The following is a 21737-nucleotide window of genomic DNA, read 5'->3' as shown; positions in this document are numbered from 1 at the left end:
AAATTGGGCTTTTGTCCCAGATCTTGATATGTCTGGTGAGCACTGCCAGACCCCATCGCTGATGTCCAGGCTGGTCTAGAGCCACAGCAGGCCATCCAGTTATTTCCCCCCTGAGCCCAGACCTGAGTCTTTGATCTTACCACAGGCGTTTCAGAGGAGTCCTTTCCCAAACCTTGCTGTTGATGTCAGAGAACAGGTGCCACAGAACAGAGGAGACCGTGACTGCCCTTGGGACCTACAGTTTCTACACCCAAATCATTGGTGCTTTTGCTATATGACCCCTATATTATGTTTCCACACCATCACGTCACAGTGGGCCTTTTGCTGCGATGTCATTACAAATAACTGTCTGTGGTAGTGGATATCTGATCAGAACTTAAGCAGAAGAAGGAATAGTTCCCTTAATACATTTTTCCTTCTAACTTCTGCAAAAAGAGTAGTAAGTTTTAGAATATTTTAAGCAAAATGTTAAAATATTTGTCATCTCTAAGTATTCTTAGCATATAACCTAAAGTGTTAAAAAGAAATTAAATGTAAGATTTAAGTTGTTGATAATATAAAATTAGAAGAATGCATATGTTTCATGAGTCTACTTTAAAGATCATTATTCAACTATATAATGTGGATTAATTTGAAATACCAAAAAAATGACATGTCCGTTTCAGTACAAATAATTTCACTACAATGAGGTTAATTTTTTTTAAAGGTAATTTATATTTTACAGAAGTCTTCCCTAACATTTACTGTTACGTTTGCTATACTTAGTACTGGTCATCTAAACATTTACAACATCGGTCAGGTCATTCCGAGATTTTTGCCTTAATTTTTCAGGAAATATGTAGTTGTCCACTACTCTTTAGTATTACCCCATAATTCATGGTTGATAGAGTTTCACTGAAAGCCTCAGGACTTTTCTTTTTCTAATTAGTTAGAAAAAATGTTTCTAAATATATCCTATCATAGGAAATATGCATGATCGTGCAAAGAGCAATTCTTCAGAGATCCTGGAAGATAGTAAATCAACAAAAAAATCAAAGAAGGTAAGTGAAATGAATTTTTCATTTTAGTGTTAAGGCTAAAGTATTGAATTGCTTCTGCTACTTTTTATATGGTGATCCACATAATTTAACTCCCTTAATATGAGTTTTGATGACTCAAGAACATGTGACGAATTTCAGGTGATGTTTCACATTTTTAATGTGCATATTTACTTATTGGATTTTAGATTATGATTCAGATTGCTCTGCAAAAAAAAAAATAGCATGTTCCTTTCAATCATCCCACGCATACTGATTCATCATACAATAAAAGATATGTAAAAGAACTCTACTGCTTAAATTATAAGAGTATAGTATCCTGAGAGTCTAGAAGAGAGTAAGGCAAAGCCAAGAAATAGGATGAATGAAAACATAAAGGTGACTGTGCTTAGAAAACATTACAACATGCTACTCCAGTCTCTCCTAGTACCTGTTTTGGAGTTGTTACAAGTCTGATGGATACATTTCTTCTTCTTGGAAGTAAATTACTCTTTCCACTTGCAGAAAAACTTTATTTAATCATGAGAACACATTTCCAGGTAGAAGTGTTAGGAGGTAACATGGAAGACAAGAAAAATGAAAAGCCTCGTTAATTCTTATTCAACCTAGGTGTCAGCTTAAATGTCATTTCCACACAGAGGCCTTTTGTAACCAGCAGCACTTACATAAATTATTATGTCCCATTATTATTCTCTCACAGAGCACCCTTTTCTCATACTTCTTAGTATTTGTCACAGTTTGCAATTACATAGTCATTTGTATATTCATTTACTTTATGTCTGTATCTCCCCACTGGCCTTCAGCTCCTTGGGGACATAAACTATTTTCTGTTTCACTTTCTAGTGTATCCTTAGCACTTATCACAGTTCCTGGTAAATGGTAGATGCTCAGTAAATATTTTTGGTTGACAATGAATTGTAAAATGTGAGGGGGTAAGAAAGAGGAAAGGATGAAGGTAAAACCAGGAGCCGCCCTTAGGGTAGTAAACAGCCTGTCTTTTGCCATCTTTGTAGGTATATGCCACTCTGAAATTCCTTTCAGAATTACTTCAGAAATTTCAGAAGTTATTTTAGCCCAAATCTCCATATTGTTATCTTTTACTAAAAATTACTTCATGACCATTTTTATCTTTATAAAATTATAAGTTTGGATTACCGTACCCAAAAGTTGTCTGTGACCTGGTTCAAAGGACACTTCAGAATTATTATCCTTCTTAGAATTATAACATGCATCGCTAGAACATTTCATCAAGGTTTAAGAACTTTTTAGATTCTCCATCTAGTAGAACAGAACATTTAACAGATATTCCACCAGTATACTTCATAATGTTCCTGTGAAAACTTTTTTCAGTTATAAAGAGCTCAGGGAAAGAGTCTGGAAAAGAAAATCAAATCTGAGAGAGAAGCATAAAAAGTAAAGGAGTCAGGAGACCTAAGAACCTAAGGGGAGGAAAAATGAAATGAAGCAGCAGAAAAAAATATTTGAAACACACCTCTGACCAAATGAAAATGCATATTGTAGAATACGTGGTCGAGTTTAGGGAACTTTTCAGGCTCTCCCGTCTTCAGCATTGTCCATAGTTGGTAGGATTTGGATACGCAGGACAGGAGAGGCCGGAGCCAGGGAAGGCATGCTGTGTGGCAGGCACCTACTGTAGCATCAGGGAGCCCCACCAGTCCATGGGACAAAGGTGAGGCCAGGCCAGGATACAGAGTGCCAGGCTGACAAATTCAGTCTTAAACTTTGATTCTGCTTAAATTCTCATTTATACCTAATGGAAAAATATAATTCAGTAAGTATGCATTTCCTTGGATAAAGAAAAGAAAAAGTATTGAAAATTATATTTTAAGAAGTCAAGCAGTAATAAATGTATTTCCTACTTAAAGAATAGTCTGTTATTCTATATTTTTTAAAAAGGAAATAGATGATTTAGATGAGATTTTTTTCAATCATTCCCACCACATTATATATTTTAATCTACAATGTCTCTAACCTATTTATACCATCTAAGCCAAACAAATCAAACTGTATTTAAAACTTGGAAAATAAATGATGCATTACTCATATCAAGATAAGCATGTGTTTGAAATTTTACATCCCTTCCCTTAATTAGACAGCCACTCCAAAGGTAATTTAAAAAAAAAAAAAAGAAAGAAGTACACTCTTGGTCTCTACAAGACAGAATTCACCATTGAATTTTGTTTTGATGATTTTAAATGTTTCAGATAGCCAGGTTAGGACCCATAATTTTAATTGGTGGCAGAGATCTTCTGATTGTTATATTTGGAAATCGCCAAATATTGCTTTTCCAAACTGTAGCAAATTTGAATCCACAGTTAGCTGCTAAGAAAAATGTGTTATTGGCTTAATTTCCACCTAAGTAAGCTACTGAAAAAAGCAGTAAGCTTTTTAGCTATTAATAATAATTTCTTCCCATCATGGAATTAGTTTATTCATGTGTTTGTTTAGCATATATTTACTGGGTGCCTCTTATGTGCCAGGCACAAGGCTAAAGGCTGCAGATAGAGAAGTTAAAAATCCAGTGCCACCCCTCAGAAACTAGCTAGAATATGGCAGATCCCCGGATAGTTCCCCATGCCAGTTCACAGTCAATAGATTTCTTATTCATTGTCACTACCATAAATATAAGAGGCTGAGATGAGAATTTGTCCACCAAAAATTATGCCTGTGGATTCTTGCCTTTCCTGATGGCTTCCTTTTCTCTGATGCTAAGCTTTATTCACCATGGCAGCACAATTCAGCATGTTTGCCCCAAGTACACAGTTAGCTTTGCTCTATTGTGAGGAAAATCTGAGGTCAATTATACATATGGTATCCTGTTGCTGTCAGTTTTTTCAGGCTTAATACCTGAGACTATCACTTTCAGACCCACCCAATAATTACTCCCCTGCTTTTTAAAAATAGCTTTATTTAGGTATAATTGACCTATAATGAACTACACATATTTGAAGTATATAATCTGATTAGTTTTGACATACATATACAGCTGTGAAAGCATAATCACAATCAAGAGAGTGAACAGTGCCATTATCAGCAGAAGGTTCTTTGTGCCTCTCTGATCCCTGTCTACACCCCACATCCCCCTGCTGTATGCAGCAAATAACTGATACTGTTTTGAGATTCAGCCATGCATGTATCAATAGTTCATTCCTTTATATTGCTGAGTGGTATTCTATTTTGAGTTAATTTCTTATATGGTAAAGGTATGAATTGAAGTTCTTTTTTTCGCATATGGACATCCCATTGTTCTAGCACCATTTTTTGAAAAATTTTTTTAAAAGCCTGTCCTCTACTGAATTGCCTTCATACCTTTGTCAGAAAGCAATTGAGTTTTTATGTGTGAGCCTATTTCTGGACTCTGTATTCTGTTCCTTTGATCTGTTTATCTTGTGCCAGTACCACACTGTCTTGATTACTGTAGCTTTGATATAAGTCTTGAAATCAGGAACTGTTAGTCCTCCAACTTTGCTCCTTTTCACACTTGTTTTGGCTATTCTAGACTCTTTGCACTTCCATGTGAATTTTTATAATCGGTTTGTCAATTAATGAAAAAAATGCCTGCTGGGATTTTGATTTGGCATTGTTTTTGAATCTACAGATAAACTTGGGAAGAATTAACATTTTAACAATATTAAGTCTCCTAATTCATGAACATGACATTTCTCTTCATTTATTGATATCTTCTCAAATTTCCTTTAGCAACATTTTGTTGAATGTTTCTTAACATGGAAGTTGAGATCACTGATTTGAGACCTTTCTTATTTTCTGTTATAGGCTTTTTGTGTTATAAATTTCCCCTGAAGTACTTGATATGTTGTGTTTTCATTTTCATTCAGTTCAGAATACTTTCTAATTTCCCCTTTGATTTCTTCTTTGACTCATGGGTTATTTAATTTCAGTGTTGCTGGAGATTTTTCCAGTGATCTTTCTGTTATTACTTTCTAATTTAATTACATTGTAATTGGAGAACATACTTAGTCTGAATTGATTCCTTTTAAATTTATTGAGACACATTTTATGGCCCAGAATCAAGTTTATCTTGGTAAATGTTCATTTGAGAAGAAGGTTGAGAAGAATACTGTGGTTGGGTGGAGTGTTCTGTCAGTGACAGTTAGGTCAAGTTGGTTGATAGTGTTATTCAAGTCTTCTCCATCCTTCCTGATTTTCTGTCTACTTGTTCTATTATTGAAAGAGAGGTATTAAAATCCCTGACTATAAATTGTGGATTTGTCTAATTTCCCTTGTACTTCTATTAATTTTTGCTTTATGTATCTTAAAGCTATTATTTGGTTCTATAATGTTTAGAATTGTTACCTGCTCTAATTAATTGACTCCTTCATCATTATGAAATGACCTTCTTTATACCCAATGATAGTCTTTGCTCTAAAATCTACTTGATCTGATATTATATAGCCACTTTAGCTTTCTTTGGATTAGAGTTATCATCTTTTAACATACTTTTACTTTTAACCCATTTGTGATTTTACATTTGAAGTACATTTGATTTAGGCAGCATGCAGATGGATCTTGCTTCTTTTTTTCCTAACATCTTTATTGGAGTATAATTGCTTTACAATGGTGTGTTTCTGCTGTATAACAAAGTGAGTCAGCTATACATAAACATATATCCCCATATCTCCTCCCTCTTGCGTCTCCCTTCCTCCCACCCTCCCTATCCCACCCCTCTAGGTGGTCACAAAGCACCGAGCTGATCTCCTTGTGCTATGCGGCTGCTTCCCCCTAGCTATCTATTTTACATTTGGTAGTGTATATGTGTCCCTGCCACTCTCTCACTTCGTCCCAGCTTACCCTTCTCCCTCCCCATGTACTCAAGTCCATTCTCTACGTCTGTGTCCATCGACCTCACAACAAATAACTCAATTTCATTTCTTTCTGTGATTGAGTTAATACTCCATTGTATACATGTGCCACATCTTCTTTATCCCTTCATCTGTTGATGGACACTTAGGTTGCTTCCATGTCCTGGCTATTGTAAATACAGCTGTGATAAACACTGTGCTGCCTGACTCTTTTTAAATTATGGTTTTCTCAGGGTATATGCCCAGTAGTGGGATTGCTGGGTCATATGGTAATTCTATTCTTAGTTTTTTAAGGAACCTCCATACTGTTCTCCATAGTGGCTGTGTGAATTTACATTCCCACCAACAGTGCAAGAGGGTTCCCTTTCCTCCACACCCTCTCCAGCATTTATTGTGTGTAGATTTTTTTTTTTTTTTTTGTCTGTAGATTTTTTGATGATGGCCATACTGACTGGTGTGAGGTGATACCTCATTGTAGTTTTGATTTGCATTTCTCTAATGATTAGTGGTGTTCAGCATCCTTTCATGTGTTTGTTGGCAATCTGGATATCTTCTTTGGAGAAATGTCTATTTAGGTCTTCTGCCCATTTTTGGATTAGGTTGTTTGTTCTTTTGATATTGAGCTGCATAAGCTGCCTGTATATTTTGGAGATTAATTCTTTGTCAGTTCCTTCATTTGCAAATATGTTCTCCCATTCTGAGGGTTGTCTTTTCATCTTGTTTATGGTTTCCTTTGCTGTGCAAAAGCTTTTAAGTTTCATTAGGTCCCATTTGTTTATTTTTCTTAAATTTCCATTTCTCTAGGAGGTGGGTCAAAAAGGACCTTGCTGTGATGTATGTCATAGAGTGTTCTGCCTATGTTTTCCTCTAAGAGTTTGATAGTGTCTGGCCTTACATTTAGGTCTTTAATCCACTTTGAGTTTATTTTTGTGTATAATGCTAGGGAGTGTTCTAATTTCATTCTTTTACATGTAGCTGTCCAGTTTTCCCAGCACGACTTATTGAAGAGGTTGTCTTTTCTCCATTGTATATTCTTGCCTCCTTTATCAAAGATAAGGTGACCATACATGTGTGGGTATATCTCTGGGCTTTCTATCCTGTTCCATTGATCTATATTTCTGTTTTTGTGCCAGTACTATACTGTCTTGATGACTGTAGCTTTGTAGTATAGTCTGAAGTCAGGGTGCCTGATTCTTCCAGGTCCGTTTTTCGTTCTCAAGATTGCTTTGGCTATTCGGGGTCTTTTGTGTCCATTCAGATTGTGAAATATTTTTTGTTCTACTTCTGTGAAAAATGCTGTTGGTAGTTTGATAGGGATTACATTGAATCTGTAGATTGCTTTGGGTAGTATAGTCATTTTGACAATGTTGATTCTTCCCATCCAAGAACATGGTATATCTCTCCATCTGTTTGTATCATCTTTAGTTTCTTTCATCAGTGTCTTATAGTTTTCTGCATATAGGTCTTTTGTCTCCCTAGGTAGGTTTATTCCTAGGTATTTTATTCTTTTTGTTGCAACGGTAAATGGGAGTGTTTCCTTAATTTCTCTTTCAGATAGTTCATCATTAGTGTATAGGAATGCAAGAGATTTCTGTGCATTAATTTTGTATCCTGCTACTTTACCAAATTCATTGATTAGCTCTAGCAGTTTTCTGGTAGCATCTTTGGGATTCCCTATGTATAGTATCATGTCGTCTGCAAACAGTGACAGCTTTACTTCTTCTTTTCCGATTTGGATTCCTTTTATTTATTTTTCTTCTCTGACTGCTGTGGCTAAAACTTCGAAAACTATGTTGAATAATAGTGGTGACAGTGGGCAACCTTGTCTTGTTCCTGATCTTAGAGGAAATGGTTTCAGTTTTTCACCATTGAGAACGATGTTGGCTGCAGGTTTGTCAGATATGCCCTTTATTATGTTGAGGTAAGTTCCCTCTATGCCTACTTTCTGGAGGGTTTTTATCATAAATGCGTGTTGAATTTTGTCAAAAGCTTTTACTACATCTGTTGAGATGATCACATGGTTTTTCTCCTTCAATTTGTTAATATGGTATATCACATTGATTGATTTGCATATATTGAAGAATCCTTGCATTCCTGGGATAAACTCCACTTGATCATGGTGTATGATCCTTTTAATGTGTTGTTGGATTCTTTGTGCTAGTATTTTGTTGAGGATTTTTGCATTTATGTTCATCAGTGATATTGACCTGTAGTTTTCTTTTTTGGTGACATCTTTGTCTGATTTGTTATCAGGGTGATGGTGGCCTCGTAGAATGAGTTTGGGAGTGTTCCTCCCTCTGCTATATTTTGGAAGACTTTGAGAAGGGTAGGTGTTAGCTCTTCTCTAAATGTTTGATAGAATTCGCCCGTGAAGCCATCTGGTCCTGGGCTTTTGTTTGTTGGAAGATTTTTAATCACAGTCTCAATTTCAGTGCTTGTGATTGGTTTGTTTATGCTTTCTATTTCTTCCTGGTTCAGTCTCAGAAGGTTTTGCTTTTCTAAGAATTTGTCCATTTCTTCCAGGTTGTCCATTTGATTGGCATATAGTTGCTTGTAGTAATCTCTCATGATCCTTTGTATTTCTGCAGTGTCAGTTGTTATTCCTCATTTTTCATTTCTAATTCTGCTGATTTGAGTCTTCTCCCTTTTTTTTCCTGTTGTGTCTGGCTAATGGTTTATCAATTTTGTTTATCTTCTCCAAGTTTTAGTTTTATTGCTCTTAGCTATTGTTTCCTTCATTTATTTTTGATCTGATCTTTATGATTTCTTTCCTTCTGCTACCTTTGGGGGTTTTTTGTTCTTCCTTCTCTAATTGCTTTAGATGTAAGGTTACATTGTTCATTTGAGATGTTTCTTGTTTCTTGAGGTAGGATTGTATTGCTATAAACTTCCCTCTTAGAACTCCTTTTGCTGCATCCCATAGGTTTTGGGTCGTCATGTTTTCATTGTCATTTGTTTCTAGGTATTTTTTGATTTCATCTTTGATTTCTTCAGTGATCTCTTGGTTATTTAGTAGTGTATTGTTTATCCTCCATGTGTTTGTATTTTTGACAGATTTTTTCCTGTAATTGATATCTAGTCTCATAGTGTTGTGGTCAGAAAAGATACTTGATACAATTTCAGTTTTTTTAAATTTACCAGTGCATGATTTGTGACCCAAGTTATGATCTATCCTGGAGAATGTTCCATGAGCACTTGAGAAGAAAGTGTATTCTGTTGTTTTTGGATGGAATGTCCTATAAATTTCAATTAAGTCCATCTTGTTTAATGTATCATTTAAAGTTTGTGTTTCCTTATTTGTTTTCATTTTGGATTATCTGTCCATTGGTGAAAGTGGGGTGTTAAAGTCCCCTACTATGATTGTGTTACTGTCGATTTCCCCTTTTATGGCTCTTAGTAATTGCCTTATGTATTGAGGTGCTCCTATGTTGGGTACATAAATATTTACAATTGTTATATCTTGTTCTTGGATGGATCCCTTGATCATTATGTAGTGTCCCTCTTTGTCTCTTTGTAGTGTCCTTCTTTGTCTCTTTATTTACTATAATAAAACATATAGTCTTTATTTTAAAGTCTGTTTTGTCTGATATGAGAATTGCTACTCCAGCTTTCTTTTGATTTCCATTTGCATGGAATATCTTTTTCCATCCCCTCACTTTCAGTCTGTATGTGTCCCTAGGTCTGAAGTGGGTCTCTTGTAGACAGCATATATACATGTCTTGTTTTTGTATCCATTCAGCCAGTCTGTGTCTTTTGTTTCTAGCATTTAAGCCATTTACATTTAAGATAGTTATTGATAGGTGTTCCTATTACCATTTTCTTAATTATTTGGGGTTTGTTATGGTAGATGTTTTCCTTCTCTTGTGTTTCCTGCCTAGAGAAGTTCCTTTAGCATTTGTTGTAAAGCTGGTTTGGTGGTGCTGAATTCTCTTAGCTTTTGCTTGTCTGTAAAGATTTTAATATCTCCATTGAATCTGAATGAGATCCTTGCTGGGTAGAATAATCTTGGTTTTAGGTTTTTTCTCTTTCATCACTTTAACTATGTCCTGCCCTGCCTTCTGGCTTGCAGAGTTTCTGCTGAAAGATCAGCTGTTAACCTTATGGGGATTCCCTTGTATGTTATTTGTTGCTTTTCCCTTGCTGCTTTTAATATTTTCTCTTTGTATTTAAATTTTTTTTTTTTTTTTTTTGCGGTACTCGGGCCTCTCACTGTTTTGGCCTCTCCCGTTGCGGAGCACAGGCTCCGGACGCGCAGGCTCAGCGGCCATGGCTCACGGGCCCAGCCGCTCCGTTGCATGTGGGATCTTCCCGGACCGGGGCACGAACCCGTGTCCCCTGCATCAGCAGGCGGACTCTCAACCACTGTGCCACCAGGGAAGCCCTGTATTTAATTTTTGATAGTTTGATTAATATGTGTCTTGGCGTGTTTCTCCTTGGATTTATCCTGTATGGGACTCTGCACTTCCTGGACTTGATTGACTATGTCCTTTCCCATATTAGGGAAGTTTTCAACTATAATCTCTTCAAATATTTTCTCAGTCCCTTTCGTTTTCTCTTCTTCTTCTGGGACCCCTATAATTCAGATGTTGGTGCGTTTAATTTTGTCCCAGAGGTCTCTGAGACTGTCTTCAATTCTTTTCATTCTTTTTTCTTTATTCTGCTCTGCAGTAGTTATTTCCACTATTTTATCTTCCAGGTCACCTATCCATTCTTCTGCCTCAGTTACCTGCTATTGATTCCTTCTAGAGAATTTTTAATTGCATTTATTGTGTTGTTTGTCATTGTTTGTTTGCTCTTTAGTTCTTCTACGTCCTTGTTAAACGTTTCTTGTATTTTCTCCATTCTATTTCCAAGATTTTGGATCATCTTTTACTATCATTGCTCTGAATTCTTTTTCAGGTAGACTGCCTATTTCCTTGCCATTTGTTTGGTCTGTTGTGTTTTTACCTTGCTCCTTCATCAGCTGTGTATTTCTCTGTCTTCTCATTTTGCTTAACTTACTGTGTTTGGGGTCTCCTTTCCACAGGCTGCAGGTTTGTAGTTCCCATTGTTTTTGGTGTGTGCCCCCATTGGGGGAGGTTGGTTCAGTGGGTTTTGTAGGCTTCCTGGTGGAGGGGACTGGTGCCTGTGTTCTGGTGAATGAAGCTGGATCTTGTCTTTCTGGTGTGCAGGACCGCATCCGGTGGTGTGTTTTGGGGTGTCTGTGTACTTATGATTTTAGGCAGCCTCTCTGCTAATGGGTGGGGTTGTGTTCCTGTCTTGCTAGTTTTTTGGTACAGGGTGTCCAGCACTGTAGCTTGCTGGTCACTGAGTGGAGCTGGGTGTTCACGTTGAGATGTAGATATCTGAGAGAGCTTTCACCATTTGCTGGAGCACCAGGGTCTTGCTTTTTTATCTAATCTGAAAACCTCTGCCTATTTATTTATTTATTTATTTATGGCTGCATTGGTTCTTCGTTGCTGCGCACAGGCTTTCTCTAGTTGCAACCAGCAGGGGCTACTCTTTGTTGTGGTGCCCGGGCTTCTCATTGCATTGGCTTCTCTTGTGGCGGAGCACAGGTTCTAGGCATGTGGACTTCAATAGTATTGGCATGTGGACTCGGTAGTTGTGGCTCACAGGCTCTAGAGTGCAGGCTCAGTAGTTGTGGCGCACAGGCTTAGTTGCTCCGCGGCATGTGGGATCTTCCCGGACCAGGGCTCGAGCCCGTGTCCCCTGCATTGGCAGGTGGATTCTTAACCACTGCGCCACCAGGGAAGGCCCTGCCTTTTTCATTGGAGCATTTAGACCAGTTATATTTAATCTAATTATTGGTATCATTAGGTTTAAGTCTATTATCTTACCACTGGTAGTATTCTTCTTTGTTCCTAAAAAAATGCTACTTTATTTTATCAAATATTATTATAGCTATACTAGTTTTCCTATGGTTAGCATTTTCCTAATATATCTTTTTTCATTCTTATACTTCTACTTGTACTTTAGATGTGTCTCTTGTAAATGGCCTATAAGGTGGATTCTGACTTTATACTTTCTAACATGTACCTAAAATCTAAAGCTAATCAATGTTCCTTTTTCCCAAATATTACCAGGATCTTAGAAGAGTTTTCTCTCCTATCACTCGTTTTTTTCCCATTTTACATGTTATTGTATCGAGTATTCTATGAACTTTTTTAACCTCATCAATCAAATATCATTATTTGTTATACCGCTTTCTTTATTCACCATTCCTTTTCACATCTCAGATGTCCCTTCTAGAGTGTTTTTTATTCTTCCTGAAGAAATCCTTTGGAAGTTACTGCCATAAATTTCGTTCTGAAGTTAACTTTTGCAGTTGCTGCTCACTGGAAAATTAATGGTGGTATGGCTGATTGACAGTTATTTTCTTTTAGTATCTGCTCCCATTGTGGCTCTTAAGAAATTTGCTTTAGTATAATTGCTGGTAACTTCACATATAATCTGTCATTTCTGTCTGGCTGCTTTTTACATTGTTTGTTTGTCTTTGATGTGCTTCATTTCACTATGAGATGCCTAGATGTGAGGTTTTTTTATTTTAACTTTCTTCCAATTCATTATGACTCTTGAATCTGAGAATTCATGTCATTCATCATTTTAAGAAAATTCTCATCCATTATATATTTGAATATTTCCTCTCTCCTCTTTGGAGCTCAAGTATAATAAAACTTTTTATTCTGTTATCTATGTCTTTTAATTTTTACTTTTATATTTTCTGTATCTAAGTGATATTTGGGGAAATTTCAGAGCTTGTCTGTTTCATAGTATCTTTTCATCTGAGACTAATCTGCTATTTAACCTCCTTATTGAGTTTTAATTTCAGTTATGTTTTTCACATATTGAAGTGAAATTCTATTTTGATTCTTTTTCAAATCAATCTGATCTTTTACCTTGTTTTGTTTACCTAGTACCCTGTTTTTTATTATAGTACTTTAAATAATTTAAGCAAACTTATTTTATATTCTGTATTTAGTTATTCCAACGTCAGACATCCTCCAGAGTCTAAATCTGTTTGTTGCTTTGGCTAGCTTGCTAGTGGTGTCTTGTTTCCTTCTGTGTTTTGAAACTTGGATTGTAAATTCATGTTCAACCAGGACTTTTTGTGGAAATCCTTTAAAGCTTAGATTACTGTAAGTCCATCCATAGAGAATTTATATAAAATTCTGTTAGCTTCCCTGGGTGTTACCATTTCGGGACAGCTTTTAGTCAATGTCTCAGTTAAGGGTTTTCCACCAGTACCGTACATGTGAACCCCAAACTCACATTAGGAAAACATCATTAGGCTGAGAGAGACATGTTATTTTGTTCTCTTCCATTGTTTGTAGGTGGACTTACATTAAAGGCCTAGTTCTCAGAGGGTCCCCACTTTACATAGGAGTCTCAGTTCCATTTCTCCGTATTTTGTGAGATCAAATCTGTTAAAATCCAAGAGTTGAAGTTATGAGATCAGTAAAAGCCATTTCAGTACTCAACTCACCCCTGAGGCTTCCTGCTCCCTCTTTTTTTGTCCCACAGGGATTTCCCTTCATTTTATGTGAGCTTACCCACACATTATAAAATTATATTTTGTATACTTCTAAAGCATTTCTTGGCATTTTGTAGTGGCAGAATTTTTCAAGATGTGTATATTCCTACACAATAGCAGGAACAGGAGTTCTCCCATTTTAGTTCATAGACTCTATCTAGGCTAACTTTTTGGGTTACAACTTTTCATTCTAGTTCCTCCATTCTTTAAGGCTAAAGGCAAGCTATTATTATTCGCACCATTTTAATTTCTGAAGGAGCCAGATCTTCAGCTGTTCTTTGGTTTTGGCATCTTGTCAGAACCATTACTTGGGTTGTCATTCTTTAGGAATCCTGTTTTCTCTCTGGCTAAATCCTCAAAGGGCTTAAATCATTTGGAACTTTTCAGTTATCATCTTCCTTGATGTCTCCTGCATGTGCCTTGTTGGCCACTCTCTTCTTGATATTTTCCTCCCCTGACTTCTGAGTTGCCTTTTTTTCCTGATTTTGTTCCTACAAAACTCAGTCCCCAGTGCTGGCTCCTCTTCCTCTGCCTACCTTTCACACTTGGCTTTTCCTCAGTCTCTTTTCTTCTGTTTTCTCTTCTGCCCACCTGGAATCCCTGGGTTATGGAGTCTACTTTCGTCTCTTCAGCTGTTATCTGCATTCTGCCTGTCCGCAGCCCTGGCCTCCCCTGAGCAGCAGGTCTGTATATCCAACTGCCTACTCAGACCCCTGGGGCTCCCACCCCCATCATTTGGCAGCACTAACACTTTGCCAGAAGTTCTGATCTACAGGAATGGGGAGGTATGTCCTCTAGAAGATGCTGGTTTTCATCTTTTTCTCTTATAACAAAACAAAGTGAAATACTAAATTTGTTCTTTGAAGAAAAATGTTAACATATTACCAAAGCACTGATAGTGTTGAAGGGTAAACCCTGAAAGGTCTTGTTTTAGGGAAGAATCATGATTGCAATTGGTAAAAGAAAAAAGGCTGGTGGATGCTAAGACTGTACCATTGTGGTGCCTCATAAAGATGTGATGAAATAATGTTAAGACTTGTTGAAAATTATACCCCCTAAATACTGTTATGTGACTGTTTCGCTTACTGAAATGAATTCTCTGTGTGTTTTTTTTCTAGATTTTCCTCTTTAAAAGGATGTCATTGACGAGCCAGAAAAGTAGAAAGCAGAATAATAATGAGCCACTCCCAGAGATAAAATCAATAGGAGATAAAATAGCTTTTAAAAAGAATAAGAAAGATGCCAACAAGAAGCACATGGGGCAAAATCATCAGGATACCTCACCCCCAAATATGGAGAGAAGGTCAAAATCTTGCATAATACTGTGAATATATGTTTATGTTTTCATGGTCACCATGCCCATTGTAATTTATACTTGAAAAACATTTGAGCTCTGACGGAAAGTTTCTAATAACAAACTTTTAAAGATATAACTTAAGAACGTGTTTTATTTGGTTTGAATAGTATGACCAGTTTTGATATTTATTTAAATGCTGATATTTTTGACAAGCAATTTCAGAATATGTGTATCTCAGACTCTCCTTCAAGCGTTGTGGCCTTAACTGTTCAGTGTTGCAATATAAAATATATTTTTATATGTGAAACTTAAATTAAGATATTTCATAGTTTTTACCAAATTTTACTGCTTTATAATTTCATAAGGCAATATTTGCAATCTCATGACACTAACAGTTTTTAATGTATTTGCAATTTTCAAAAACGGAGTCAAAATTGTTTTTAATGAACATATTTTAATAAACTATAGCTGGTCGGTTCCACTGTTTAAATGGGTGAATATGAATAAAATTTGGAGGTACTTGGAGTTATCAGTTGACAAAACAGGGGCAAAAAAAATCTAATTTTAAAATATTGAAAGATGCAAAATGCATTTCCCTTTGAGTAAAGAAAGTCTCAGGGCAACTGTATAAACAGGACATCTTTGTGGAGAAACTGTGTTGAAATTTCTTTGCTTCCCGCTCCTCTCTTTAGGGAGGTGATTTGACATGAAAACATTGCAGATTATCTGCACTGTTTGACCATGCCACAGATCACCAGTCTAGGAGAACCGGACACAGCCAGACTGGCTCATTGCAGCTGTCTCTAGCACTGACAGTGGTAACTAAGGTTGGCTGTGTCACACAGTGCTCTGCCACAAGGAATAGGAAGGGTAAAGCTGCTAAGTCTGCTCTAATAGAAACATTGCTTTCCTGTGCTCACAGATGCTACTTATTTAATTGATCAAACTACCTTCATTTTTCCCATTCTAACTTCTGACTAAAACATTTGCTTATTCAATCACAGTGACCATTGCCCCATTTAAACAAAACAAAACAAAAATACTCTATCTTTGTGTTTCACGTACAAAGGCTGTAAGGATTTTAGTCTAGAATAGATGTGATTTTGAAATCTTACAAAATAGTCTCCTATATTACATTTAGTGGAATTCTAATTTTATTAAAGGTAAGTTTAATAAAAAATTTTGCTATTGCCACTATAGTACTAGTACAGTATTGTAAAAATACTTTGCCAAAATATAAACTATAGAAGCCAAGTGGAAGTGAAACTCACAGTAATACTAAGACATGCCAGTTGTGATAGGCAGGATCCTAAAATGGCCCCCAAGGTTCCTGCCTGCTGGTATACTTGCCTTGAATAATCCCTTCCCCTTGAGAGTAGGGGAGACCAGTGAATATGATGAGCTGTCACTCCATTGCTTATGTTGTATTATGTGGAAAAGATGAAATATTTTGCAGATATAATTAAGATTCCTAATGAGTTAACTTTAAGCAAAAGAGAGATAATCCTAGGTGGGCCTGACCTAATCAGGCGAGCCCTTTCAAAAAAGATCTAGATGTCAGAGTTGGAAGAATTCAGAGCAATTCAAAGCAGTAGAGATGCTCTCCTGTTGGCCTTGAAGAAGCAAACTGCCATATTATGGAGAGGGCCATGTGCCAGGGTGAGAAGCCTCTAGGGTCTGAAGGCTTCTACTCTACAACTGCAAGGCACTGCATTCTGCCAACAACCAGTGAGCTTGGAAGAGGAACCCAATCCTCAGATTAGACCATAGACCTGGCTGACACCCTGATCGCAGCTTTGTGAGGCCCTGAGCAAAGGACCTAGCTAAGTAGTACCCAGGCTCCTGACCCATGAAAACTATGAGATAACTATATGTTGTTCTAATCCACTAACTTTATGGTAACTTGTTATGCAGCAGTAGAAACTAACATCAGTTTTATTCTGGGAAAGGGCCTCTCTCAAATCAGAAAATTGGAGTCTTCATCTCAGGAATGAGGGGATATTTTATTAAATTTAACAAAAACTACATTTAAACCAGGGATCGCATAACTGAAGTATTTTCAGAGGCTAAACAGATAAGCGTAATGGAGCTGCTGCCAATCTGTTCTACCTGGTAATTGCTGTTTCTCAGTACTGGGCCCAGTGTTGCCAGACCCTCAGCCATTTTAAGAGTCTCACGCTCTACCGACTGAGCTAGCCGGGCGGCTTCCCCTCAGCCATTTTAAAAAGAAGGTGGAAATGCGGGTTTTTATATAGACAACTCATTCGTGTACATGTCCATGTGTGCATGCATGTACATAAACAGGGAGAGCCAAACCATAGCTGCAGGCCCAATTTTGCCCACAAAGGGCAAATTGTGACCTCTGTTTTAAACAAAATACATTATTTTGGCAAGAGGAGTTTGTTTACAAGGAAAACATGTTGAAATAATTAATTAGGCCCTGGATTTATCTCAATTGTAATCTTCCCTAGTTTGGCCTCAGATTTTAAGCAGGAAATGAGAGTTAAAGAATTAATTAGAAAAGTGATGATTCTACTAAGAAGGTAATTTTTTTATTGCATACAAATGCATACTAAGCCTTCTTGGGAGTGTGGAGAGTTGGGGGAGGATGATGGAGTGTAACTGTATTGAATACAATAAAGTAAGATGTTTCTGCTGGAAGAAGCTACATTGAAGTTAAGAGACAACAGACAAACAGGCTTAATAGCAGTCCCTCCAACAATTGTGACAGATGACTACTTTGGCATAATGTTAATACACAGTCCTAATCACTGAAACGTCAGGAAATGTTATCCTAACCCTAAAATTATTTACGAAAACTACAGCAGGAAATCTTATCTGACCAGGCCAAGCTGCATTCCCAACTAGTTCCATTTGCTTTCATTTTCATCTGGTATGTATAATATGTGTATTATGATAAATGAGATATCTTAAAGATAAGGTTAGCAGTGGACTAGAGAGCTATATCTAACTTTAAATGACATTAATATGTTTTTATTTTAAGAAAAATCTTATCTGATTCGTGGTTAACATCTATCCCAAGATGGAAAAAAAATTTTTTTATATTCTAGAAAAGCTTTTGAAGTTTCTCAGAAGTAATCTTTACAAGTACTTTGTTTAGAATTTGTCTAGATAGTAGCACAGTACTTCTAAAAGTTACAGAATTTTCCCTATGAGTGTGTTTATTACAACAGAAGTTTTCTATTATAATATCTCAGTCTATTAATTGCTTAAAATCATTAAAGTTCTATACATAGGAATATTTGATTTTATATTTTTAGGTAACTTATAATTTCCAACTTAGCATCAGATTTATATTAACTCCTTAATTGGTATAATTATGTAATTTACTGCAGAGAGTGATTAAGAATTACAAAAATTATATAAAAGTGTAAACTAATTTGGGAAAACTTTTTAATTAAATTGAAACTTTCATTTTTGAATTGAATACTGATTTACATAGTGTGTTAGTTTCAGGTTTACAGCAAACTGATTCAGATATGTGTGTGTGTGTGTATTTTAGATTATTTTCCATTATAGGTTATTACAAGATATTGAATATAGTTCTCTGTGCTTATAGTAAATCCTCGTTGCTTATCTATTTTATGTATAGTAGTTTGTATCTCTTAATCCCATATTCCTAACTTATCCCTCCCCTTCTCCCTTTCTTCTTAGGTAACTGTAAGTTTGTTTTCTAGGTCTTTGAGTCTGTTTCTCTTTTGTATATAGGTTCATTTGTATTATTTTTTAGATTCCACATATAAGTGATATATAGTATTTGTCTTTCTCTGTCTGACTTACTTCACTTAGTATGATATTCTTTAGGTTACTCCATGTTGCTGCAATGCCATTTTTTCATTCTTTTTTATGGCTGAGTAATATTTCGTGTGTGTGCGTGTGTGTGTGTGTGTGTGTGTGTGTAAGAAGATATATATATCTTCTTAAACCAGTCATCTGTTCATGGACACTTGGCTTGTTTCCATGTCTTGGCTATTGTAAATAGTGGTGCTATGAACATTGGGATGCATGTATCTTTTCAAATTAGAGTTTTCATCTTTTCTGGATATGTGTCTAGGAATGGGATTGCTGGATCATATGGTAGTTCTATTTTAACTTTTTAAGGAACCTCCATACTGTTCTCCATAGTGGCTGCACCAATTTATATTCCCACCAACAGTGCAAGAGGGTTCCCTTTTCTCCACACCCTCTCAGCATTTATTTGTAGACTTTTTGTGTGTGATATACTTTTTTTTAATTGAAGTATAGTTGATTTACAATGTTGTGTTAATTTCTTCTGTACAGCAGAGTGATTCAGTTATATATATGTTCTTTTTATGTTCTTTTTTATGTTCTTTTCCATTATGGTTTATCTCAGGATATTGAATATAATTCCCTGTGCTGTACAGTAGGACCTTGTTGTTATTTGTAGACTTTCTGATGATAGCCACTCTGACTGGTGCAAGCTGATACCTCATTGTAGTTTTGATTTGCATTTCTCTAATAATTAGTGATGTTGAGCAGCTTTTCATATGCCTGTTGGCCATATATATGTCTTCTTTGGAGAAATGTCTATTTAGGTCTCCTGCCCATTTCTTTATTGAGTTTGGGTTTTTTTGATACTGAATTGTATGAGCTGTTTGTATATTTTGGATATAAACCTCTTGTCAGTTGCATCGTTTGCAAATATTTTCTTCCATTCCATAGATTGTCATTTCATTTTGTTGATGGTTTCCTTTGCTGTGCAAAAGCTTTTAAGTTTTATTAGGTCCCATTTGCTTATTTTTGCTTTTATTTCTTTTGCCTTGGGAGAGTGATCTAAGAAAATACTGCTATGATTTATGTCCTAGAATGTTTTGCCTATGTTGTCTTCTAGGAGTTTTATGGTGTCATGTCTTATATTTAGGTCTTTAAACCATTTTGAGTTAATGTTTTAATACGGTGTGATGGAGTGTTCTAATTTCATTGATTTACATGTAGCTGTCCAGCTTTCCCAATACCACTTGTTGAAGGGACTGTCTTTTCTCCATTCTTTATTCTTGCCTCCTTTGTCATACATTAATTGACCATAGGTGTGTGGGTTTATTTCTGGGCTATCTATTCTGTTCCACTGATCTCTGTCTGTTTTTGTGCCAATGCCACGTGTTTTGATTGCTGTAGCTTTGTAGTATTGTCTGAAGGCTGGAAGGGTTATGCCTCCAGTTTTGTTCTTTTTCCTCAGGATTGCTTTGGCAATTCTGGGTCTTTGTGGTTCCATATAAATTTTAGGATTTTGTGGTTCCATATAAGGATATAAATTTTGTGGTTCCATATAAATTTGTTCTAGTTCTGTCAAAAATGTCATGGGTATTTTTACAGAGATTGCATTAAATCTGTAGACTGTTTTGGGTAGTATGGCCATTTTAGCAATATTAATTATTCCAGTCCAAGAGCATGGGGTATTTTTCCATTTCTCTGAATCATCTTCAATTTCCTTTATCAGAGTTTTGTAACTTTCAGCATATAGATCTTTTACCTCCTTGATTAAGTTTATTTCTAGGTATTTTTTTGATGCAGTTTTAAAGAGGATTGTTGTTGTTTTTTAGCTTTCTTTTTCTGGTATTTAATTGTTAGTGTAAAGAAATGCAACAGATTTTTGTATATTAATCTTAGATTCTGCTACCTTGCTGAATTCATTTATTAGTTCTGATAGTTTTTGTTTGTTTGTTTTGGCCATGCCACACGGCTTGCAGGATCTTAGTTCCAACCAGGGATTGAACCTGGGCCACTGCAGTGAAAGCACCAAGTCCTAACCACTTGACCACCAGGGAATTCCCTAGTTCTAATAGTTTTTGTGTGGAGTCTTTATGGTTCTCTATATAGAGTATCATGTCATCTGCAAATAGTGATAGTTTTACTTTTCCCTTCCAACTTGGATACCTCTTATTTCTTTTTCTTGTCTGATATCTATGGCTAGAACTTCCAATACTATGTTGAATAGAAGTAGTGAGAGTGGGCATCTTTGTCTTGTTCCTGAATTTAGTAGGAAGGCTTTCAGCTTTTCACTGTTGAGTATTATGTTGGCTGTGGGTTTGTTGTAAATGCCTTTTATTATACTGAGATATGTTCCTTCTACCACTTTGGTGAGAGTTTTTATCATGAATGGACGTTGAATTTTATCAAATGCTTTTTCTGTGTCTATTGAGATGATCATGTGGTTCTTTTCTTTTGTTAATGTAGTGTATCACATTGATTGATTTGCATATGTTGAACCATCCTTGCGACCTTGAAATGAATCCAACTTGGTCATGGTGTATGATCCTTTTAATGTATTGTTGGATTTGGTTTGCTAATATTTTGTTTAGTATTTTTGCATCTGTATTCATCAAAGGGATTGGCCTGTGATTTTCTTTTTTTGTAGTATCTTTGTCTGGTTTTGGAATCAAGGTGATGGTGGCTTCATAGAATGAATTTGGGAGTGTTCCTTCCTCTTCGATCTTTTGGAATAGTTTGAGAAGCATAGGTATAAGTTCTTCTCTGTATGTTTGGTGGAATTCCCCAGTGTAGCCATCTGGTCCTGGACTTTTGTTTGCAGAAAGTTTTTTATTACAAATTCTGTTTCACTTCTAGTGATCAGTCTGTTCAAATCATCTGTTTCTTCTTGACTCAGTTTTGGCAGAAACTTGTTCATTTCTTCTAGATTGTTCAATTTGTTGGCATATAACTGTTCATAGTATTCTCTTATGATTCTTTTTATTTCTGCGGTATTGGTTGTTGTTTCTCCTCTTTTTCATTTTTTACTTTATTTGGGTCCTCTCTCTTTTCTTCTTGGTGAGCCTGGCTAGAAGTTTGTCGGTTTTGTTTATCTTTTCAAAGAAAAAAACAGCTCTCGGTTTTATTGATCTTTTCTATTGTTTCTATATCTCTTATTTTATTTATTTCCTCTGATCTGTATTATTTCCTTCCTTCTGCTGACCTTGGGTGATTGCAGTGGGTTGGGGTAGGAGGAGAGTGTGACTATGAAGTGATAGTAGGAGGCAGTGTTTTTGGAG

General features: G+C 36.2%; 1 protein-coding gene across 3 annotated transcripts in view; it reads left to right on the top strand.

The window, feature by feature from the left end:
• The window catches only part of RPGR (retinitis pigmentosa GTPase regulator), a 60484-nt gene extending 45156 nt beyond the window's left edge, over nt 1-15328 (top strand). For 2 of the 3 annotated variants that reach the window (XM_082680794.1, XM_082680793.1), the window contains exons 15-16: nt 964-1040; nt 14531-14681. In XM_082680794.1, coding sequence (XP_082536920.1) covers nt 964-1040; nt 14531-14558 — 105 coding nt within the window. In that variant the 3' untranslated portion in view covers nt 14559-14681. Of the gene's footprint in view, nt 1-963; nt 1041-14530 lie in introns of all 3 variants that reach the window. The other variant, XM_082680792.1, reaches the window with a different exon arrangement.
• The last annotated feature ends 6409 nt before the right edge of the window (nt 15329-21737 follow it).

This window comes from Grampus griseus (assembly GCF_964374135.1).
Source record: "Grampus griseus genome assembly, chromosome: X".
NCBI classification, from domain to species: Eukaryota; Metazoa; Chordata; class Mammalia; order Artiodactyla; family Delphinidae; genus Grampus; species Grampus griseus.
This window is presented reverse-complemented; position numbering and strand designations above follow the sequence as displayed.